Source organism: Oncorhynchus kisutch, linkage group LG2 (assembly GCF_002021735.2).
Source record: "Oncorhynchus kisutch isolate 150728-3 linkage group LG2, Okis_V2, whole genome shotgun sequence".
Classification (NCBI taxonomy): Eukaryota; Metazoa; Chordata; class Actinopteri; order Salmoniformes; family Salmonidae; genus Oncorhynchus; species Oncorhynchus kisutch.
The window spans coordinates 41309271-41333058 of record NC_034175.2 but is presented as its reverse complement, the minus strand read 5'-3'; the positions used below and the strand labels follow the sequence as shown (position 1 = coordinate 41333058).

Sequence of the window (23788 nt, the reverse complement as noted above, 5' to 3'; positions counted from 1 at the left end):
TTTAGATAACCCTTCTCCCCTTGTTTATAGGAGGGACACCTGTTGGTGATTTAGAGGGTCAAAATATGTAACATTTGTGAACATCACCAGCGTCATGATATGTTTGTTAAAGTAATAAAGAAGGTGAAATATTTTAGGTAGAAAAACAGAACTATATATGGACATATAAAGTATGAAAAGGCTTATTCATTCACAATTAGTTTTATTTATTTATCATATCATATTTGTATATGTTTTATTATACTTTTATTGTGTATTAGATCATATCGGTTCAATAGATGTTTTCCTCAGACATAAATAAACAATTCCAAGTGAAAACCAAAGGTCACAGCTTTCTGGGGGCTGGGACAACACTACTAAATTAAGAAAATATTGCCCTCTTGCTAGATTGATGGCTAAAGCCATAGCGAATCTGTCAGTTGTTGTCAGTTCAACTGGTTTTAAAAACTATGATTTCCATTCTCAGAGAGTTGATAAAAACCTCCCAAGATTTTTTTCAGGGAACCAGAGTAAAATGTTCTCAGAACCTCCCTGTAACCTAAAAATGAACATTCCCAGAACAGGCAAAATGTTCACTTCTGTTTGCAAAACAATTCGTATTGCGGGTCTGGAAATCTATGTGGCTTACTTCCCACAACCAATGTGAAACCAAAAACAGACGTCCCCAGAACTTTTAATGTGCTAGCTGGGGAGCGTTAATCCTTTTAAATTCCAGTCGACAGAGGCGGAGCAAATCTGCCTGCTTATTCAGCTCTCTCACTGCTTATTTACAGTGGAGCAATGCGAAGTGTGTACGTGACGGATTTAAACACGAAAGTCATGATTTTCTCTAGAAACATGGTATAGACAGGGCGTCCGCGAACCAAGCAGATGTGGCTCCGGCCATGACTCATCCCAGGCTCAACACGGTTGAAGCGGCGTTGATATTTATATCCGTCGCACAGCTGAGCACAGGTAGGTAACTTTGTGCGACCACTGCATGTATCATGTGTTTCGTGATAACTTGTTTAGGCGGTAATTGTAGGCTGTTTTTCTGTGTCCTGTGTTGCAGTTGGACTTGAAATGTAGGCAACAGCCTGACAGTTTGAGTGGACTCAATCACATGACGTCTGCAGTTTATGTATGATATAGTTTGCATACATCTTTTTGTTACCACATTTTGTATCCTGAATATTAAGTAAAATAATTACACTCTAACCATACGAAAAATAGCTCATGTCAAAAGATCAGTCTAAAGCGCTTGGTTTATTTTGGAATCAACGTGATTGAAGTTCACATGTATGTGCTCAATTCATATGACTTGGCCAAACTGTAGGCTACTATGTCATAAACCTAATTTACTCTACTCTTGAAATTATTATTATTATTATTATTATTTCGCCGAGACTGAATTTGTTCCATCTTTCTAAACTGAACCAAACACAAATTGTATTACCTTTTACTTTTTTTTTTGTATTTAAAAACGTTCTCTGCAGTACTATGATGATTTTTTTTATTTATTAAATAGGTAGATTCAATGTAAAATCATGATAAGAGCCTCTTTACATTGCTGGTCCAACTCGAGGTGTCAAAAATGCACCACCCTCCGCAACCTTAAAAATATTTTAACATGACCCTCCCCTTGTACTGAAAATAAAAATGTAACACCCTCCTCCCTCATAAAATTAACAAAAACTATTATATTACCTCCATAATTAACTGTAGCAACTCTGTGTTCATAAACTAGGATATCGATTTTACCACTTCAGTGATTTTTTTTTTTTGTGGCACAGTTGATGCCATGCAGGTCTACCCGGCCAGAAGATTGAGGGTTCGCGGACCACCACGGACGAGCTCACCCTGCATAAATGCAGGGTGCATACCGATTTAGCATACCGATTTAGTCATTTTGAGCGTTCATCATCATCATCACCAGTTTTGACAAACTCAATTTAATTGAGGTGTTAATCTCGACAAACCGAAAATGCATCCATTCCTTCCTACTTGTTATTTTTTGTATTTACGTTGCTGCGTTGTTGGGTTTAGTGCTTGCAAGAAAGGCATTTCACTGTACTTGTGCATGTGACATTAACTTGAAACAGGATCGATCGAAGGCTTGGTTTGACAATCTCCGAATGTCATTCAACTTTTGCGTGTTTTGTAACAGATGTCTATCCTTTAGTGGAATGCATTTAGCGCAGTTTGGATGCTGTAATTATTAGTGTGGATGAACGTGTGCAGGTAGCGTAATCAGATTAAAACATTGACTAGTTGTTTATACCACACGTACACTGAGTGTACTAAACATTAGGAACACCTCAATATTGAGTTGCACCTCCGTTTGCCCTCAGAACAGCTTCATTCTGTCTGGGCATGGACTCTACAAGGTGTCGAAATCGTTCCACAGGGATGCTGGCCCATGTTGACTCCAATTGTTGCCACCGTTGTGTCAAATTGGCTTGATGTCCTTTGGATGGTGGACCATTCTTGATACACACGGAAAACTGTTGAGGGTGAAAAACCCAGCAGCGTTGCAGTTATTGACACACTCAAACCGGTGCGCCTGGCACCCACTACCATTCCCCGTTCAATGGCACTTCAAACCTTTGTCTTGCTTGCCCATTCACCCTCTGAATGTTTCAATTGTCTCAAGGCTTTAACCTGTCTCCCCGCTTCATCTACACTGATTGAAGTGGATTTAACAGGTGACATCAATAAGGGATCATAGCTTTCAGCTGGTCATGGAAAGAAGAAGTGTTCCTAATGTTTTGTAAACTCGGTGTAAAAGATAATACATTTTTAAAAGTATTGAAGCATTAGGTTCCCGGTTGACGAATAGCCCCTCGGATTGGAAAGGAAGCAGAACGCGTGTTAAACCTTCCTGAATAACTGGGCCTGCTGGGTGCATATAGTCCGTTGTTTCCCAAACTCGATTCTCGGGACCCCAAGGGGTGCACGTTTTTTAGTTTTTTGCCCTAACACTACACAGCTGATTCAAATGATCAAAGCTTAATTTATTATTTGAATCAGCTGTGTAGTGCTAGGGCAATAACCAACAGGTGCACTCCTTGGGGTTCGGAGAACCGAGTTTGGGTAACCCTGACGTAGGCCTATGTGGTCATGACTTGGGAGAATGATGATCGGCAACAGACAGCTCATCAGTATTAGAAGTAAAAAATAGAACCAGACTGGTTTGCCACTGTGCCTTTCTATAATCTATCGAGAGTGGACCCACAACTGATCCAAATGGAATGAAACATTTAAATAACAGGGCTTTTGCTCTATGATTCAAGTTACATTTTCACTGCATATTACAGCCTAGAGTAGAATTGTGCTCACTTGAAAACAATAATGCAATTATTCATTGGATTGTGGTGTTGTGGGATAATTGTATTGTCCCTTAACAAGATCAATAAGGGAGCTTTTTGAGCTGCGTCTCTGCACTCTTCTATCATGTGTAATGACTGACCTGGTCCTGCCTATCAGCTATTTCTCTCTTGTGGATTTTATATAGAAAATTGGTGCAGTTTTGATTAATTTGTATGCGTGGTATGATTGCTCGTTAACACATTGCAGATCTGGACAAACGATCCAACTGTCACTATGGATGGAGGGCAGCATAGACAGTTGACTGGTATACTATACTGAACAAAGTTTTTCCACATGTTTACTGAGTTACAGTTTATACAAGGAAATTGAAATAAATTCATTAGGCCCTTATCTATGGATTTCACATGACTGAGCAGCCGTGGGTGGGCCACCTACTGGTGAGCCAAGCCCAGCCAATCAGAATTCGTTTTTCAGCACAAAAGGGCTTCATTACAGACCAAAATACTCCTCAGTTTCATCAGCTGTCCAGGTGGCTGGTCTCAGACGATTCCGGATGTGAAGGGGCTGGGTTAGTTAGGCATGGTCTGCGATTGTTAGTCCTGTTGGACATACTGCCAAATTCTCTAAAATGACGTTGGAGGCGGTATGTGGTAGAGAATTGAACATTCAATTTTCTGGTAGCAGCTCTGGTGGACATTCCTGCAGTCAGCAGGCATTGTCATTAATACGTGTCACATATCAGTTTGCAAACAATGTAAAAAATAAAAATAAAATAACTTAGTTAATAAAGCCGCATACAAACATGGTCTCTTTTTTTTTTGTTGCTTTCTTGAGTAAGGCAACTCCAAAAATGCAGGTGTTTCAGCCTAGCTCAGTGCTTTCTGTGGTGGGGCAGCCAGAGGAAAATACGGAGCGAAGGGGTTGGCAATGTTCTCTAGTTGCGCCATGATTGGCTCAGTGTTCTGTCACTCATGGGGACACTACGTCACTGGCAAATCTAAGGGTAGAGCTCAAATTCAAGCCCCTTCGGTGCTGCCATAGCGTTACATTAGAACTGCCCATCCAAGATGGCTCAAGGTCATTGGCCACAGATGAAATGACGTCAAATCACGTTATATCTACAGAAGCTTTGATTGGACTGAACATCATACTTTCAAAATCTTAGCTAGCAGTCATCATCATGAATAAAGTTGACAATCCACTGGGAAATCCTTTTCAATCCTTGTCATATGAAGATAAATAATGAATATAAATTATAGATAAAACATATCTATGCTCGTCGGCCATTGGACATAAACATTACACAAGTTGGAAATCGCAAATTCAACAATGAGTGGTTTAGAAGGAATCAGTGGCTAACAGCAAGCATTGAAAAGCAATACCTAGCCTGCTATTCAGTGGAGTGGGTGTGTGGTCCCTGTTCAGGGTTTAAGGTAGGGATGCACGATATATCGGTGAGCATATCGGAATCGGCCGATTATTTGTTAAAAATGCCAGCATCGGCCCGATGTCTAGTTTAACACCGATGCGCAAAACTGGTGTCAAAGCTGACATACGTTTAAATATAACTTAAGTAGATGACGTAATGACGCCAGGAAAAATTATAAAATTATAAAATTTCAGCGTCACAACTCAAAGGCAAAATCTGTTAACGCCAAGATAATGGATTTACTTATGCTACTTGCTATGGGCGTCACAATTGACATTTGGACCAACAATGTCAGCCCCGCAATTATGCTGAGTCTGACAGCACAGTGGGTCGATGAGGATTTTGTACTGAGGAAATCCGCATTGCATGCTCAAGAGTGTGCTGGTTCTCATACCGCTGCTGCCATTTCGATGGCATTTGAGAACATGTTTGAAACTTGGAAACATGAACACACTCCTAGCTCCAACTGACTGGAGAAATAAGATAATCAACTGTGTCTGCAGCAGACATGATACCCTCTGTCATGGCATTGAAACGCCTGCTCAACAAAACTGCCCACACAGACCGTGGGGTTAACTCGCGAAAGTACTTGAGGCTGTGAACAAGCGAGGCTGTGAACAAGCGATTCGGTGGCATTCTCTCTGAGCCTCTTCACTGTGTCGCCACCATCTTCGATGCTAGGTACAAGGACTGCTACTTCAATGCAGACAAGAAACAGGGTTTACATGAAATGTTAGACACAGCTGGACAAGATGGAAACGGACACAGGGACTGTGCCCACCGAGGAAGAGAGGCCACGGACAGACAGAGCTGATACTCCACTGCTTGACATGTATGATAAATTCCTGGTTAAGAATGAAACGATGGAACAAATTAACAAAACAGCATGGCAAGTAAGTGAACGAGAGGTTTTACTGGTAATGGGGACATGTGTAAATGCCAACAAAATAACTTTTTTGTCTGTGTGTAACCTTTTATTTAACTAGGCAAGTCAGGTAAGAACATTAGTTTGTCAGACTGGGTGTCACCAAAGTTGTGTTGTATTCATCAGGAACACTTCCCTCCGTATGTTTTTGGACAGTGAAGCTACAGTTTAAATTTGGCTCTATACATTTTGGATTTAACATCAAATGTTTCATATTAGGTTACCATTTAGAAGTGAAAGCACTTTATGTATCCAGTCCCCCCCATTTGAAGAAGTCATACATACAGTGGGGCAAAAAAGTATTTAGTCAGCCACCAATTGTGCAAGTTCTCCCACTTAATTTTCATCATAGGTACACTTCAACTATGACAGACAAAATGAGAAGAAAAGAAATCCAGAAAATCACATTGTAGGATTTTTAAATTAATTAATTTGCAAATTATGGTGGAAAATAAGTATTTGGTCAATAACAAAAGTTTCTCAATACTTTGTTATATACCCTTTATTGGCAATGACAGAGGTCAAACGTTTTCTGTAAGTCTTCAAAGTTTTCACACACTGTTGCTGGTATTTTGGCCCATTCCTCCATGCAGATCTCCTCTAGAGCAGTGATGTTTTGGGGCTGTTGCTGGGCAACACGGACTTTCAACTCCCAAAGATTTTCAATGGGGTTGAGATCTGGAGACTGGCTAGGCCACTCCAGGACCTTGAAATGCTTCTTACGAAGCCACTCCTTCGTTGCCCGGGCAGTGTGTTTGGGTTCATTGTCATGTTGAAAGACCCAGCCACGTTTCATCTTCAATGCCCTTGCTGATGGAAGGAGATTTTCACTCAAAATCTCACGATACATGGCCCCATTCATTATTTCCTTTACACGGATCAGTCGTCCTGGTCCCTTTGCAGAAAAACAGCCCCAAAGCATGATGTTTCCACCCCCATGCTTCACAGTGGGTATGGTGTTCTTTGGATGCAACTCAGCATTCTTTGTCCTCCAAACACGACGAGTTGAGTTTTTACCAAAAAGTTATATTTTGGTTTCATCTGACCATATGACATTCTCCCAATCTTCTTCTGGATCATCCAAATGCTCTCTAACAATCTTCAGACGGGCCTGGACATGTACTAGCTTAAGCAGGGGGACACGTCTGGCACTGCAGGATTTGAGTCCCTGGCGGCGTAGTGTGTTACTGATGGTAGGCTTTGTTACTTTGGTCCCAGCTCTCTGCAGGTCATTCACTAGGTCCCCCCTAGCTCACCGTTCTTGTGATCATTTTGACCCCACGGGGTGAGATCTTGCGTGGAGCCCCAGATCGAGGGAGATTGCCAGAAATCTTGCTTGTTCGTAGGTGACCAAATACTTGTTTTCCACCATAATTTGCAAATAAATTCATAAAAAATCCTACAATGTGATTTTCTGGATATTTTTTCCTAATTTTGTCTGTCATAGTTGAAGTGTACCTATGATGAAAATTGCAGGCCTCTCTCATCTTTTTAAGTGGGAGAACTTGCACAATTGGTGGCTAACTAAATACTTTTTTGCCCCACTGTATGCGAGTGAATACATTCAAGCCTCATTAAAATTTGTGATTATGTTCTAGGTTACACTGGCAAGTATAATATTTATCCAATTATAAATCGGATTATTTCACACGGAGACCATTCTTGTGATCATTTTGACCCCACGGGGTGAGATCTTGCGTGGAGCCCCAGATCGAGGGAGATTATCAGTGGTCTTGCATGTCTTCCATTTCCTAATAATTGCTCCCACAGTTGATTTCTTCCAACCAAGCTGCTTACCTATTGCAGATTCAGTCTTCCCAGCCTTGTGCAGGTCTACAATTTTATTTCTGGTGTCCTTTGACAGCTCTTTGGTCTTGGCCATAGTGGAGTTTGGAGTGTGACTGTTTGAGGTTGTTGACAGGTGTCTTTTATACTGATAACAAGTTCAAACAGGTGCCATTAATACAGGTAACGAGTGGAGGACAGAGGAGCCTCTTAAAGAAGAAGTTATAGGTCTGTGAGAGCCAGAAATCTTGCTTGTTTGTAGGTGACCAAATACTTATTTTCCATCATAATTTGTAAATAAATTCATTAAAAATCCTACAATGTGATTTTCTGGATTTTTTTTTCTTCTAATTTTGTCTGTCATAGTTGAAGTGTACCTATGATGAAAATTACAGGCCTCGCTCATCTTTTTAAGTGGGAGAACTTGCACAATTGGTGGCTGACTAAATACTTTTTTGTCCCACTGTATATGATAAAATCACTTAGTGTATTAAAGTAGTCAGAGTTCAGTATTTGGTCCCACAGTCCTTGCACATAATGACTCCATCAAGCTTGTGACTTTGCAAACTTGTTGGATTCGTTTACAGCTTTGTTTAACCCAATTGGAAGTAAGTACATTTCCCTAATAGCTGGGCGCATATGTGGTCACATTATTATGGGACAACTTGGGAGAATGATGTGCCGTCTGTTACGGCTCATCTCAGAATACAGCCAGACTGACCTGCTACTGTGCTTTTCTAGACCTTTTGAACTTTTGAGTGTAGACCCACAACTTATCCAAACAGAATGAAACATTCAAATCACAGGGCTTTCGGTCAGTAATTCAAATGAGATATTCACTGCAGTTTACAGTGTAGAGTAGAATTTTGTACCCACTTAAAAACAACAATACAATTGAAGTTCCGTGGTGCCGTGAGGTCACCTAGGCAGAGGGCTCCTGTACATTTAAATATTTTTTTCTGTTTTTTTGTTTGACACTCCTTACTTTTTTCTTATTTTATTTTTTATTTTTGAACAGCCAAATGTGTACAGATAAGGTCTGGATTGCGTCTATTTGTTTCCTGCCTATGAATTCATGGAAAATCATATTTCTAAAGATGGCTAGCTATCAATTCTGCCAGGCTACTGTAGCAATGCTAACTAATGTATTTTGATTTGAATACACCAGACTATTTATTTTTTGGTTCGACGGTCTCCTAACCCAATAAAGAGGACTACAATGCATGGTGAGCTGGAAGTGACAATTTGATTGCTCAGGAGGTTATCATCTGATGGAGCTGTCACAATTATCCTGAGTGAGAGAGCGAGCTCAAAAACAAACTTCATCTTGTTCTACAAGACCAGAGATTCCACGGTCACGGAGAAGTCTGTCACACCACCAGGATGGCGAGACGCCGATGAGACACCTTCAGTGGAGAGTGAACTGTGCTCATCCTATGTGGTTCCTTCTTGACTGTCGCGCCATCTGTTTGAGTCTTGAAACACTCCACTTTAAACTAACAACGAATCGTAATCCAGACCTACTCTATTATATCTGTATTTTATTCTTGTTTGTTTTGCTTTTTCAAGAGCTTTGAGATTCTTTTTGTAATTAAAAGTGCAATAGTAGTTGAAGTAATTATTCATTGCATTGTGGTATTGTAGTCTAGGGTCATTGTATTGTCCCTAAACAAGATCAATAGGGAAGCTCTTCGAGCTTCGTGTCTCTTGCCTTCAATGTTCTTTCAATGCTCAATTTTAGCTTCACTGGTCTCTCCGCTGCCTATCTGCTATTCCTCCTTGTTATTGTGAATTTATATAGAAAATTGGTGCAGCTTTGAAGGACTTTTGTGTGGTATGATTGTTAGTAGTTAGCCTATTGCAGATCTAGACAGACATTTGGCTAGGATGGAAGAAATTGTATAGTAAAACTTCCAAAAGGACGAATGTAAACCAGTAAAAATAGCACTACCCTCCCCTGTGCCCAATTTAAAAAAATAATAATAATAATAATAATACAACTCTCCCCTATTTTTGATATTCTCTACCGTCGCCTCATGAAATGTTTGTCAAATCCAAAATGCAGGAGTATAGAGACAAATGTACAATTTTAGCTTCACTGTCCAAATGCATACGGAGAGGAGTGTACCGTAGTTCATAGATATCATTTCAAAAAAAGATGCATCACAAGGTCAAAACATTTTTCCACAAACATGACTTGCAAATTGACATAGTTAATGTATGACAATTTATCGTTACCCAAAATTCCATAATCATCACAATTCTACCCATGGGGATAAGCAAGAACGGCAAGTGAGATCCAATCATCACTATGAGAGAATTATGAGTTGCTTTCGTATAGTACAGTTCAAATCAATGACCATTTATAAACAGTACATGCTGCTAGTAGTAAAACAATTTGCAATGTGGTTTTATATCGATTTGTCATGATTGTGAACCCCAGATGGCAATTAAGACATATCCAGAGCCACAGGTTGCCTGCCTGTCGGAGCTGTTTTCCCCCCCATTTAGTTTTCTTTCTTGTAAACAGGCACTCATCTACTCTGCCTCATTTACAGTCTTACCATTGGCAGGTTAGGTTGAGTGTAGCTACTTTCTCTCTGTCTGCACTTTATGATTAGGTATAATTTACCAGACATCTGTTCACAGTTGAGTGCCTCTTATGCCAGAAACCCTCTATCTTAGTGTGCCTGCCCATGCTTGCCATTGGTCAGGCACACGAAGAAAGTCCTCTACTTTCACTATGGCTTATAGGAAGGGCAGAGCATAATGTAAACAATCAATGGTAGATGGAGCGACAGGTAGCCTAGTTTTGACCCCAGCTCAGATGGGAAAAACTGGTGTGGAGTGAGCTGGCATCATCCCAGATGCAGTTGAAGTTTACATACACCTTAGCCAAATACATTAAAACTCAGTTTTTCACAATTCCTGACATTTAATCCTAGTAGAAATTCCCTGTCTTAGGTCAGTTACGATGTCCACTTTATTTTAAGAATGTGAAATGTCAGAATAATAGAAGAGAGAATGATTTATTTCAGCTTTTCTAGTTTGCGATCCATTACACGACTTAGTGATGGTGTGGACCAATAGACTTTCTCAGCTACTTGATCCAAAGTAAGAATCCCCGTCTTAAAAGGAGAAATGATTCTGATTAGCTTTTTGTCATTCGTGATTACTCAACTGGCAGCTTCGTTAAATAGTACCCGCAAAACACCAGTCTCAACGCCACAACAGTGAAGAAGCGACTCAGGGATGCTGGCCTTCTAGACAGAATTCTTCTGTTCACTGTCTGTTCTTTTGCCCATCTTAATCTTTTCTTTTTATTGGCCAGTCTGAGATATGGCTTTTTCTTTGCAACTCTGCCTAGAAGTCCAGCGTCCCGGAGTCGCCTCTTCACTGTTGTGGCGTTGAGACGGGTGTTTTGCAGGTACTATTTAATGAAGCTGCCAGTTGAGGACTTGTGAGGCATCTGTTTCTCAAACTAGACACTAATGTACTTGTCCTCTTGCTAAGTTGTGCACCGGGGCCTCCCACTCTTTCTATTCTGGTTAGAGCCAGTTTGTGCTGTTCTGTGAAGGGAGTAGTACACAGCGTTGTATGAGATCTTCAGTTTCTTGGCAATTTCTTGCATGGAATATCCTTCATTTCTCAGAACAAGAATAGACTGATGCGTTTCAGAAGAAAGGTGTTTGTTTCTGGCCATTTTGAGCCTGTAATCGAACCCACAAATGCTGATGCTCCAGATACTCAATTAGTCTAAAGAAGGCCAGTTTTATTTCTTCTTTAAATCAGCATAACAGTTTTAAGCTGTGCTAACATAATTGCAAAGGGTTTTCTAATGATCAATTAGCCTTTTAAAATTATCAACCTGGATTAGCTAACAAAACGTGCCATTGGAACACAGGAGTGATGGTTGCTGATAATGGGCCTCTGTACGCCTATCTAGATATTCCATAAATTAACTGAGTGATGGAGGAAGTCACCCAGGAATATTGTAAAGGCATTTGGACAAGTGAATTCATTACCACATTGTTTAGAACAAAAAAAATCCATTTGGAATGGATTAGTCTATTCATCTTCCCATCAGCAGTGTTGTGGGGTGTTCTGATAGTCTGGGAAATCGAGCTTTGCTCAGACATGTAGCAGGGACCCGAGTTAAGGACATGAGAGATTCCCTACAGCTCTGTATCAACCAGGCAAACATTACCTCTACTCCTATAAAAGTTGGACGTAGTCCCATCCAGTGGCGGTCGGTGCCGTTTTTAAGATGAGGGAGGACGATTATTTTCATGAGCATGGCCTTATTTGTATTACAACATAATGGTTCTGTCATTCATTTTCCATTCCCCCAGTTCAATGTAACATCGATTTGGTTTAGGCTACTACATTATACTCAAATTTGACCTATATCCATCATGAGGTTGCTACCACCTAGCCTATGAAAAGTTGACAACGTAGGTGCACACAGGTTTAGATTTTTTTTTTTAGGTGACACATGGACAGACAGTGACACATTCAATACTGTCTTGCACACTCTTGCCTGCATCTAGCTGATCTAGGGTGTAGTCATTAGTCCAACAGTTGCAAACAAGAGTTTCTATTGGACAAAATGAGGTATGTTTATCTTTGTTCCATTTGCTTCCTTTTAAGAAATGTTTTTTCAACAGAATAGGCAGAATGAATATACCCCTGATCACACATAAACACAGTTCACTTTCATATCAGCCACATACAAACAGCTTGTTGTATTCCTACTCGCATCTCTGCGATTTCCACCTCTCAGCTTTTCCCTTCGCTTGCACAACACATCAGCTGTCTGTGACCAAGTGAAAGAACCTTTCCAAGCCAAACCTTCCTATCATAACTGCTACACAGAGCCTACATCGTTGTCACCATATTAGCTAAAGTAACGTCATAGCTAATAGAACTAACGTGTTAGTAAGTTAAACCTGCTACAATCATGGAGTACAGTGTACAGTCAGTAAGCAATTTGGTAGTTACACTGGCTGGCCCCGGTGGCAATAAATTAGTAAAACCAAAAGCTTACCTTGACTTGAAAGAGTTCCAGTGTTGGATAGTCATGGCCAGATAGCTAACATAGCATCCCTAGCTAAGTAAGTGAAAGTAGAAACAATTACAAAATATATCTCTCTCTTGCTTCACCTTCATTTTTGAGGAAATGAATGTGTTCAAAACTGTTCAACTATTGTCTTTCTCTCATAGTCAACTACTCACCACATTTTATGCACTGCAGTGTAACTAGCTAGCTTTAGCTTATGCTTTCAGTACTAGATATATTCTCTGATCCTTTGATTGGGTGGACAACATGTCAGTTTTTGCTGCAAGCGCTCTAATAGGTTGGAGGACATCCTCCGGAAGTTGTTATTAATTACTGTGTACGTCTATGGAAGGGGGTGAGAACCATGAGCCTCCTAGGTTTTGTATTTAAGGCAATGTACACAGAAGAGGACGGAAGCTAGCTGTCCTCCGGCTATACCATGGTGCACCCTACATGGTGCTGTTTAGGCTACTGTAGATCTTTATTGCAAAACAGTTTTTTTTAATCAATTATTTTAGTATAGGATCATTTTTTAATGTTTCACTATAAAAAAATGAAATTCACTGAGGAAGGAATTTCTCTACTTGTCCCATCCTACAGAATAGACCACCAATTCCTTGTGAGTAGGAGAGCCTTGCTGTCCTCGTGGCTTTATCAAAACAGGACAGGAGTGGGTAGGCATCCAAGAAGAGCACAATATTATCTGGGTGTTAAACTAAAGGGCATTATAGAATACTCTTTTATTTGTTTTTACGAGCATGTCCAGGATTACATAACAGGTAGGATGCTTCAGCTTCAAAAGTACGAGTGGCCACTAGCCATAATGGCCACTATCCCTAGAGGTCTGTAGTAGACATTGGTCAATGGCAACTGAGCGCCTCCAATTGTATTGTTGAAAGAATGTATGCAAAATGGTTCTAAATGGATAAAACGACTGGTTTCCATGCGGTACCTGAGACGGCTTGTCCTAAAACATGAGGTATACAGTTGTTAATGTTGTTCTTCAGAAGTCTAAGTAATATGCAAGAAAGGCTCTAGAAAATCACAAACTTGGGAGTTTACTAAGAAGCGTATTCGTAGAAAGCCAAGCATCTAATGTCACACTGTTGCGTTTCAGCTCTGAAGTGTGTGTGCCAGCTATGTGCCAACAACACCTGTGAGACGGGTGCAGACGGGGCCTGCTGGAACTCTGTGATGCTGATCAATGGGAAGGAGGAGGCCATCAAGTCCTGTCTGTCCCCGGCTGAGATGAGGGGACAGGTCTTCTGCTACAGCTCCCGGAACGTCTCCAAGAGGAACTGCTGCTTCACAGACTTCTGCAACAACGAGACCCTGCATCTGCATCCAGGTATTTATAAAGTCATGCTACTTATCGCAAAGTCTATTGTACTGTTATTAGAATCTATTGCCCAATCATTGTGGTTTTCACTTTCTGGAATTTAACCCCATGGTTTTCGAAACTCAAACACATGTCCCTTAACCATTTAATACTCTCAGCCTGACCTGTGTTTATTCAACCAAAGGAAAGCGTTATAAAGAAATAGAAAACCCATGCGGACATCGTTTGTAGCTAGAGCTCATTCCAGGAGGGATTTCCCGCTCAGACCGTGGTCTAGCCAGACGAGCTGAGCTACCATTGATTGGCCTAGCGTATCCTGTGACATAATGTTGTCAGAGGTTACCCGCCGCCTGCCAGTGATCCCGCCCGTCAGGTTTATAGACACCTCGTCAGGCCAGGCGTGTGGAATTGGTTAGAGCGAACCGCCTGCTTTGTCGACGGTAGAGGGCTTAGAGGTAGGTTAGTTAAAACTGTTGGTACATGTTGCTGTTCTCAACATGGCGACCTCGGTGAGTAAACATTCTCGTCTTTGACGTTTCAACGTCGCCTGATTTCTGTTACTGCTCGGTATGGAAGATCTGTAGTTAGTTATGGTGCTTTGAAGCTGTATAACTTCCACATGCTTCTCCCTTTTTAGTTCCTGGCGTTTCACTTTGCTCTCCTCAAAGTTACTCTTCATTAGGAATGTGAGGGTTTGTACACATTATAATCGGCCAAATGTATATTATTACGATTTAGGCCTCGAAATGGATATACAATGACTGTACAAAACATTAGCAACACCTTCCTAATATTGAGTTGTGCCCCTTTTTGCCCTCAGAAGTGCCTCTGTTCATTGGGTGTCCTTTGGGTGGAGTCTCTCATCATGTCCTTTGGGTGGTGGACTATTTTTGATACACACAGGACACTCTTGAGCGTTGCAGTTCTTGACACACTCAAACCGGTGTGCCTGGCACCTACTACCATAACCTGTTCAAAGGCACTGAAATATTTTGTCTTGCACATTCACTGTCTGAATGGCACACATACATCTCTCTTCTCTGTATACATCAATGAGGTCGCTCTTGCTGTTGGTGAGTCTCTGATCCACCTCTACGCAGACGACACCATTCTGTATACTTCCGGCCCTTCTTTGGACACTGTTAACAACCCTCCAGGCAAGCTTCAATGCCATACAACTCTCCTTCCGTGGCCTCCAATTGCTCTTAAATACAAGTAAAACTAAATGCATGCTCTTCAACCGATCGCTACCTGCACCTACCCGCCTGTCCAACATCACTACTCTGGACGGCTCTGACTTAGAATACGTGGACAACTACAAATACTTAGGTGTCTGGTTAGACTGTAAACTCTCCCTCCAGACCCATATCAAACATCTCCAATCCAAAGTTACATCTAGAATTGGCTTCCTATTTCGCAACAAAGCATCCTTCACTCATGCTGCCAAACATACCCTTGTAAAACTGACCATCCTACCAATCCTCGACTTTGGCGATGTCATTTACAAAATAGCCTCCAATACCCTACTCAACAAATTGGATGCAGTCTATCACAGTGCAATCCGTTTTGTCACCAAAGCCCCATATACTACCCACCATTGCGACCTGTACGCTCTCGATGGCTGGCCCTCGCTTCATACTCGTCGCCAAACCCACTGGCTCCATGTCATCTACAAGACCCTGCTAGGTAAAGTCCCCCTTTATCTCAGCTCGCTGGTCACCATAGCATCTCCCACCTGTAGCACACGCTCCAGCAGGTATATCTCTCTAGTCACCCCCAAAACCAATTCTTTCTTTGGCCGCCTCTCCTTCCAGTTCTCTGCTGCCAATGACTGGAACGAACTACAAAAATCTCTGAAACTGGAAACACTTATCTCCCTCACTAGCTTTAAGCACCAACTGTCAGAGCAGCTCACAGATTACTGCAGCTGTACATAGCCCACCTATAATTTAGCCCAAACAACTACCTCTTTCCCAACTGTATTTAATTAATTAATTAATTAATTTTGCTCCTTTGCACCCCATTATTTTATTTCTACCTTGCACATTCTTCCATTGCAAAACTATCATTCCAGTGTTTTACTTGCTATATTGTATTTACTTTGCCACCATGGCCTTTTTTGCCTTTACCTCCCTTCTCACCTCATTTGCTCACATTGTATATAGACTTGTTTATACTGTATTATTGACTATGTTTGTTTTACTCCATGTGTAACTCTGTGTCTCGTTGTATCTGTCGAACTGCTTTGCTTTATCTTGGCCAGGTCGCAATTGTAAATGAGAACTTGTTCTCAACTTGCCTACCTGGTTAAATAAAGGTGAAATAAAAATAAAATAAAAATACACAATCCATGTCTCAAGGCTTAAAAATCCTCCTGACCTTCATCTATACTGATTTGAAGTGGATTTCACAAGTGACATCAATAGGGTTCATAGCTTTAACCTGGATTCACCTGGTCAGTCTGTCATGGAAAGAACAGGCATTTCTCATGTTTTGTATGCTCAGTGTACAGCTCAGTAGCACTGTACCTTGCAAGTTAACATCAGCTTCCTCCCTAAATAGCCCAAAACCCTAGAATTGTACTCTTCATATCATATAATTGACCTATCTGACCTTTTCCATAGAACTATTTTTATGTATGTGTGTGTGTGTGTGTGTGTGTGTGTGTGTGTGTGTGTGTGTGTGTCATAAAGCTTCTTATATCTAGAATCGTATATGTAAGGTTTAGAATAGTTAAGTCGAATCAGACTGTGCTGGGCTAGAACAAAGGCCTGCACACCCGGTGTCTCTCCAGGGCCAGGGTTGGTAATAACTGATTTACAGTGACACTACAGGACCCAGACCAATCATCAGAGTGTACTTAGACCCTTTGTGGGGGAAAATCAACACACACAGTATGATAAAGCTGTTAAAGGTAACATTTGTCAGTTGTTCACAGATGATCGTCTACACAACAACTTTGGGTATGAATGGATACGGGGATGTTAAAGCGATCTCTGCTGTTTCAGAGGAGAACTGCACTCTTAGTGACGACCTTGTATATAAGAGGCTATGGACTTGTATTTTAAGAGGGCACGGACTAGGCTCTCTATTTCCTCTATTCTTCAGTGCCTGTGCTATGACCTTGATTACCGTTCCCCTGGTAACCACATTGATTGTATGCACCGAAGCAGAGCGGTCGAACAGCTTCCAAATTGCCCGAGCTACAGAGAAAAGATGAGCGCTATATCAATAACTCATAAAGACCACTTAGACAACGATATAACTTACTACTATCCCTGTGGATGAAGTGTGTGTAGCTGTTTTACAGTTCATATAAGGTAATCAGTCAATTTAAGTCAATTTGGCCCTAATCTATGGATTCCACATGACTGGTAATACAGATAGACATCTGTTGCTCACAGATACATAAAATTTAAAAAAGTAAACCAGTCAGTATCTGGTGCGACCATCATTTGCCTCGTGCAGCGCGACACATCTCCTTCGCATAGAGTTGAGCAGGCTGTTGCTTGTGGCCTGTGGAATGTTGTCCCACTCCTCTTCAATGGCTGTGCAAAGTTGCTGGATATTGGCGGGAACTGGAACACACTGTCATACGCAACGATCCAGAGCATCACAAACATGCGCAATGGGTGACATGTCTGGTGAGTATGCAGGCCATGGAAGAACTGGGACATTTTCAGCTTCCAGGAATTGTGTACAGATCCTTGCAACATGGGGCCGTACATTATCATGCTGAAACATGAGGTGATGGCAGCGGATGAATAGCACGACAATGGGCCTCAGGATCTCGTCACGGTATCTCTGTGCATTCAAATTGCCATCGATAAAATGCAATTGTTCGTTGTCCGTAGCTTATACTTGCCCATGCCATAGCCCCACCGTCACCATGGGGCACTCTGTTCACAATGTTGACATCAGTAAACCGCTCACCCACACAACGCCATACATGTGGTCTACGGTTGTGAGGACAAATTCTCTAAAACGATGTTGGAAGCAGTTTATGGTAAATAAATTAACGTTCAATTCTCTGGCAATAGCTCTTGTGGACTTTCCTGCGGTCAGCATGCCAATTGCGCGCTCCCTCAACTTCAGACATCTGTGGCATTGTGACAACTGTGAGACATCTGTGGCATGTGACAACTGCACATTTTAAGGTGGCATTTTATTGTCCCCAGCAGAAGGTACACCTGTGTGATGCTCATGATGTTTAATCAGCTTCTTGATATGCCGCACCTGTCAGGTGGATGGATTATATTGGCAATGGAGAAATGCTCACTAACAGGGATGGAAACAAATTTGTGCACAGAATTTGAGAGAAATAAGGTTCTTGTGCATATGGAACATTTCTGGATTTAGTTTATTTCAGCTCATGAAGCATTTTACATGTTGATGAAAGGTAAAACATTTTGAATGAGTAGAATAAACAGAAGGATCTGTTCCATATACTTATTATACATGTTTTGTCCAGTATATTTCATTAGCCTTCAAGTCACAGTTGATCTTGGCTTTGAAATCAGTGACACACATTCAGGGTTTTTCTTTATTTTGACTATTTTCTACATTGTAGAATAATAGCGAAGACATTAAAACTATGAAATAACACATGGAATCATGTAGTAACCAAAAAAGTGTTAAACAGTAAAAAATAAAAAATAAATATTTTATATATGATATATATATATATATATATACAATACCTTTCAAAAGTTTGGGGTCACTTAGAAATGTCCTTGTTTTTGAAAGAAAAGCACATTTTTGGTCCATTAAAATAACATCAAATTGATCAGAAATACAGTGCAGACATTGTTAATGTTGTAAATGACTATTGTAGCTGGAAATGGCAGATTTTTTTATGGAATATCTAAATGGGCGTACAGAGGCCCATTATCAGCAACCATCACTCCTATGTTCCAATGGCACGTTGTTAGCTAATCCATGTTGATCATTTGAAAAGGCTAATTGATCACTAGAAAACCCTTTTGCAATTGTGTTTTCACAGCTGAAAACGCTTGTGCTGATTTAAAAAAGAAATAAAACTGGCCTTCTTTTAGACTAATTGAGTATCTGGAGCATCAGCATTTGTGGGTTCGATTACAGGCTCAAAATGACCAGAAACAAAGACCTTTCTTCTAAAACTTGTCACTCGTCACTATTTTTGTTCTGAGTAATGAAGGCTATTCCATGTGAGAAATTGCCAAGAAACTGAAGATCTCGCACAACGCTGTGTACTACTCTCTTCACAGAACAGTGCAAACTGTCTCTAACCAGAATGGAAAGAGTGGGAGGCCCCGGTGCACAACTGAGCAAGAGGAGAAGTACATTAGTGTCTAGTTTGAGGAATAGATGCCTCACAAGTCCTCAACTGGCAGCTTCGTTAAATAGTACCCGCCTGGCCTCCCGGGTGGCGCAGTGGTCTAAGGCAGTGCTAGCTGTGCCACCAGAGACTCTGGGTTCGAGCCCGGGCTCTGTGGCAGCCGGCCGTGACCGGGAGGTCCATGGGGCGATGCTCAATTGGCATAGCGTCATCCAGGTTAGGGAGGGTTTGGCCGGTAGGGATATCCTTGTCTTATCGCGCACTAGCGACTCCTGTGGCGGGCTGGGCGCAGTGCACGCTGACCAGGTCGCTAGGGGCACGGTGTTTCCTCCGACACATTGGTGCAGCTGGCTTCCGGGTTGGATGCGCGCTGTGTTAAAGAAGCAGTGTGGCTTGGTTGGGTTGTGTTTCGGAGGACGCATGACTCTCGACCTTCGTCTCTCCCGAGCCCGTACGGGAGTTGTAGCGATGAGACAAGACAGTAACTACTAATAATTGGATACCACGAAATTGGGGAGAAAAAGGGGGTAAAAAAAATAGTACCCGCAAAACACCAGTCTCAACGCCACAACAGTGAAGAGGCTCGCCTCTTGTGGCGTTGAGACTGGTGGCACAGCTAGCTAGTTGAGTCTCTGGTGGCACAGCTAGCACTGCGATGCAGTGCCTTAGACCCCTGCGCCACCCGGGAGGCCAGGCGGGTACTATTTAACGAAGCTGCCAGTTGAGGACTTGTGAGGCATCTGTTCCTTAAGAGGCGAGCCTCTTCACTGTTGTGGCGTTGAGACTGGTGTTTTGCGGGTACAATTTTTTTTTTACGCCCTTTTTCTCCCCAATTTCGTGGTATCCAATTATTAGTAGTTACTGTCTTGTCTCATCGCTACAACTCCCGTACGGGCTCGGGAGAGACGAAGGTCGAGAGTCATGCGTCCTCCGAAACACAACCCAACCAAGCCACGAGATGCTGGCCGTCTAGGCAGAATTCCTCTGTCCAGTGTCTGTTCTTTTGCCCACCTTAATCTTTTCTTTTTATTGGCCAGTCTGAGATATGGCTTTTTCTTTGCCACTCTGCCTAGAAGGCCAGCATCCTGGTGTTGCTTTTCTTTCAAAAACAAGGATATTTCTAAGTTACCGCAAACTTTTGAACCGTAGTGTGTGTGTATATATATATATATAACGCTGACGTCAATGGATCACGTGAAAATTAGATCAAAATTAGCTCATTTCGATATGTTTTATGGATCTTATTGTAACCGGTTAGAGCACATGACTGAAAGTTCAAAGGGTAGATGAGATCACTTTAGCCCACTACAGTTGTAATGTTTGAAATCTACAATAAAATGGCTCTGTGCATGTAAAATGCTGAATCTGCCTAGTGCATAGAAATGGAATATATGATCTAGCTCCTATGGGTACGTTACAATGGCTGCCTGTCCACCCATTATGCCCATCAATGTTTTGAATGGGGAAGCCTGTTCTATAGACTCTATTTCTTGTCATAATGACTGTTCTTTGTTTCAAAACGGGGATGTTGATTTCCAGAAATTTGCCTAGTCTTAAGAACACGTTGTTTCATACCGTCGTGGAGATATTGAGATTTGGATACAAATATTTGAATATGTCAAAAAATGATGAATGACTTGAGATTGCTGTCCTAACACATGCCACTACCGACATTAGACACAGATAAGTGGCCTATTCAAAGCATATGGGGAAGTAGATATGTCCCAAGTGCATCCAAACTGATATGCATGTTGAAAAACATTCAATCCCCCCCCCCCTGTTCAATCCCCCCCTGTTGTTTTGCTTCGTTGAGTGACTTGCTTTGCTCTACTTGGACGTGTGGTAGAAAGGCTTTTAGGTCAAAGGGAAAGAAGACATGTTATGAAATAGTTGACTCGGGTTGTCGTGTCCACATATCTGAATCTGGGTACAGTTCTCACCCTGTCAATGATGCAAGACGACTTACTAGATGAGGACACTCGAAGACAGATATGTCTGGCAGTACAGCCAGAGCCATGTCATATGTTGAGTGATTCATAGTCAAGATACTTATCTCCAAGATGCATTTTTCAGTCGGTGCATGACTCCATGGAATTTGTATTATTGGTAAAATAAGCTGAACTTATAAAACCTATGCCCAGTAAAACCCTGCTTATGTATCTTGTGCTGCTGATGAATCTGATTGCCTGAGAACATCTGGCAAAGAACAGGACTTTTAGAAACGTTGTTTAATTGCAAACCTAACTTTGCATCTGCAAATCCTGAGAGGATTTAGATTAGCTGAAGGGCTGTATTGATTTTCTGAATTTGATGGTTTTCTGTCGAGCCTGGGTTACTGTGCCTTTCTGTGTCCATACTAACTCACAACATCGTTTCGCAAGTCAAAGTTGTTTTTAAGCAGAATAGCACCCAGGCCAGGTTCGGTCTGACTAAATGATCATGGAGTAAATGATACTGGCAACCCCATTGGGATCTGGTCAAAGGTAGGGCACTACCTTTGGTTGTCATTTGGGACACAGCCATATTCATAACATCATTAGCTGCTGGTGAACAGAATGGGTCCTTTGTTTTTGGTGAGATTTCTTCAGCTTCATATTTTGACCACAAGCTGGTACAGTATGTTACTACATGAAGTACTGTACATTGTTGGAAGTAATGGGTTAATGAATAAAGTTGAAAATGACCACTAGAGGGCATAGAGATCATGAGAAGTATTAGCCTATGTATTATTTGAGTTCAGGAAGTATATATATATATATTTTTAAATCCCTAAACATTCTCCATCCACGTTTAAAAAAAATCTTATATCACAAATGCGGGCCATTGCACATTTTAATCTACTGACCTTCTTGTTACTGAATGAGGCCCTATGTTTTTGAATACATAGTATTGTGTGTATGCTTCTGTGTGTTGTGTAGGCTATGTTGAGAGGCCTTCGGAGGAGCCCGGCTGGGGCAGGCTGGAGCTGGCAGCGGTCATCCTGGTTCCCTCTGCCCTGCTGTGTGTGAGCATCCTGCTGGGGGTGTGTGTGGTGCAGGGCCAGCGCTGTGCCAACAACAGGGCCCACAAGAATGACGTGGAGGAGCCCCTGGACGACCAGAGTCTCATGCCCCCCGACAAGTGTATTAAAGATCTCATCTATGACATGAGCACGTCCGGCTCAGGCTCCGGTAAGAGAGAGTCTACAAATGCATTTACAGTCAGAGAAATAGAATCACAGGAATGGACATCCCTTTTCAAGTCAATGGGTCTGTAATGGGGATTCCATTTAGGCGCACACCAGAGGAGAGCAGGTTAATGGCACTCTGATAGATAGACCTCATGGTTAGTGTATACGAATCAATCTGTTGAACACCATTTTATTTGCTTGATATGGCCACAATGGGCAGGAAGTGAGATAAACAAGTCGAGTTCAGAGAGATGATGTTCCTGGCAGATCAGTTGTAACTCCTGACGGCTCCCGAGTGGCGCAGCGTTTTAAGGCACTGCATCTCAGGGCTAGAGGCGTCACTACAGACCCTGGTTCAATTCCAGGCTGTATCACAACCGGCCGTGATTGGGAGTACCATAGGGCGGCGCACAATTGGCCCAGGGCCATCCGGGGTAGGCCGTCATTGTAAATAAGAATTTGTTCTTAACTGACTTGCGTAGTTAAATAAAGGTAAAAAAAAATAAAACCTGATTAAACGGATTTAGTTTTTGTTTCACAGGGCTGCCGCTGCTGGTACAGCGGACAATAGCTCGGACCATCGTGCTGCAGGAGACCATTGGGAAGGGACGCTTCGGGGAGGTGTGGCGAGGGAGGTGGCGAGGGGAGGACGTGGCGGTGAAGATCTTCTCATCCCGAGACGAGAGGTCCTGGTTCAGAGAGGCAGAGATCTACCAGACCATCATGCTCCGACACGAGAGCATCCTGGGATTCATCGCAGCCGATAACAAAGGTACTTATTGACACATTTGGGCAAATGGCACCCTGGTCCTCATTAAGTGCACTACTTTTGACCAGGGTCATCTCTATTGTTTTGACCATGTGAGACCAACGTACTCAATAGGACTGTACGCATACACTAACTTCAGGTGTATGACCATGCCCTTTGCTGTTTTTGCATTGCAGATAACGGCTCTTGGACCCAGCTGTGGCTGGTGTCAGAGTACCACGAGCACGGCTCTCTGTTCGACTACCTGAACAGGTACACAGTGTCTGTGGACGGCATGATCGTCCTGGCCTTGTCCATCACCAGCGGTCTGGCACACCTCCATATGGAGATCATTGGCACTCAGGGTGAGGGACTGGCACCGCAATCCTCTCAGCCTAGATCGGGCACTACAGCTCCCAGGTCCTAGCCACAGCTCCACAGATATATATATTTGCCCTCGGCTCTTTTTTTGCAGTATAGTAGCCTCCAATTCAGTAACAATTGCAGACCTGTGTATCTGTCCGTCTAGTGTTACAATGATGCCATTCCTGCTATAGATTATCTATTTAACATCCCACAGGATTCACATGTATTTATTTACCAAAGGTCAGAAGATTACTTACTGTGACTAGGTGAGGGCCTCCTACTGTACAGAGCACGAACAACAGAAAATCCTCTTTCGTGGAGCACCTTGTTATTCTTAGCTAC

The 23788-nt window shown here is 42.0% G+C and overlaps 1 protein-coding gene across 1 annotated transcript in view; it reads left to right on the top strand.

Annotated features, from left to right (window-relative positions):
• Positions 1 to 713: 713 nt before the first annotated feature.
• LOC109865965 (activin receptor type-1C-like) overlaps positions 714 to 23788 on the top strand; it is a 33214-nt gene continuing 10139 nt past the window's right edge. Inside the window, exons 1-5 of the mRNA XM_020454484.2 lie at positions 714 to 954; positions 13625 to 13855; positions 22082 to 22333; positions 22874 to 23104; positions 23278 to 23445. Coding sequence (XP_020310073.1) covers positions 885 to 954; positions 13625 to 13855; positions 22082 to 22333; positions 22874 to 23104; positions 23278 to 23445 — 952 coding nt within the window. The 5' untranslated portion in view covers positions 714 to 884. The remainder of the gene's footprint in view (positions 955 to 13624; positions 13856 to 22081; positions 22334 to 22873; positions 23105 to 23277; positions 23446 to 23788) is intronic.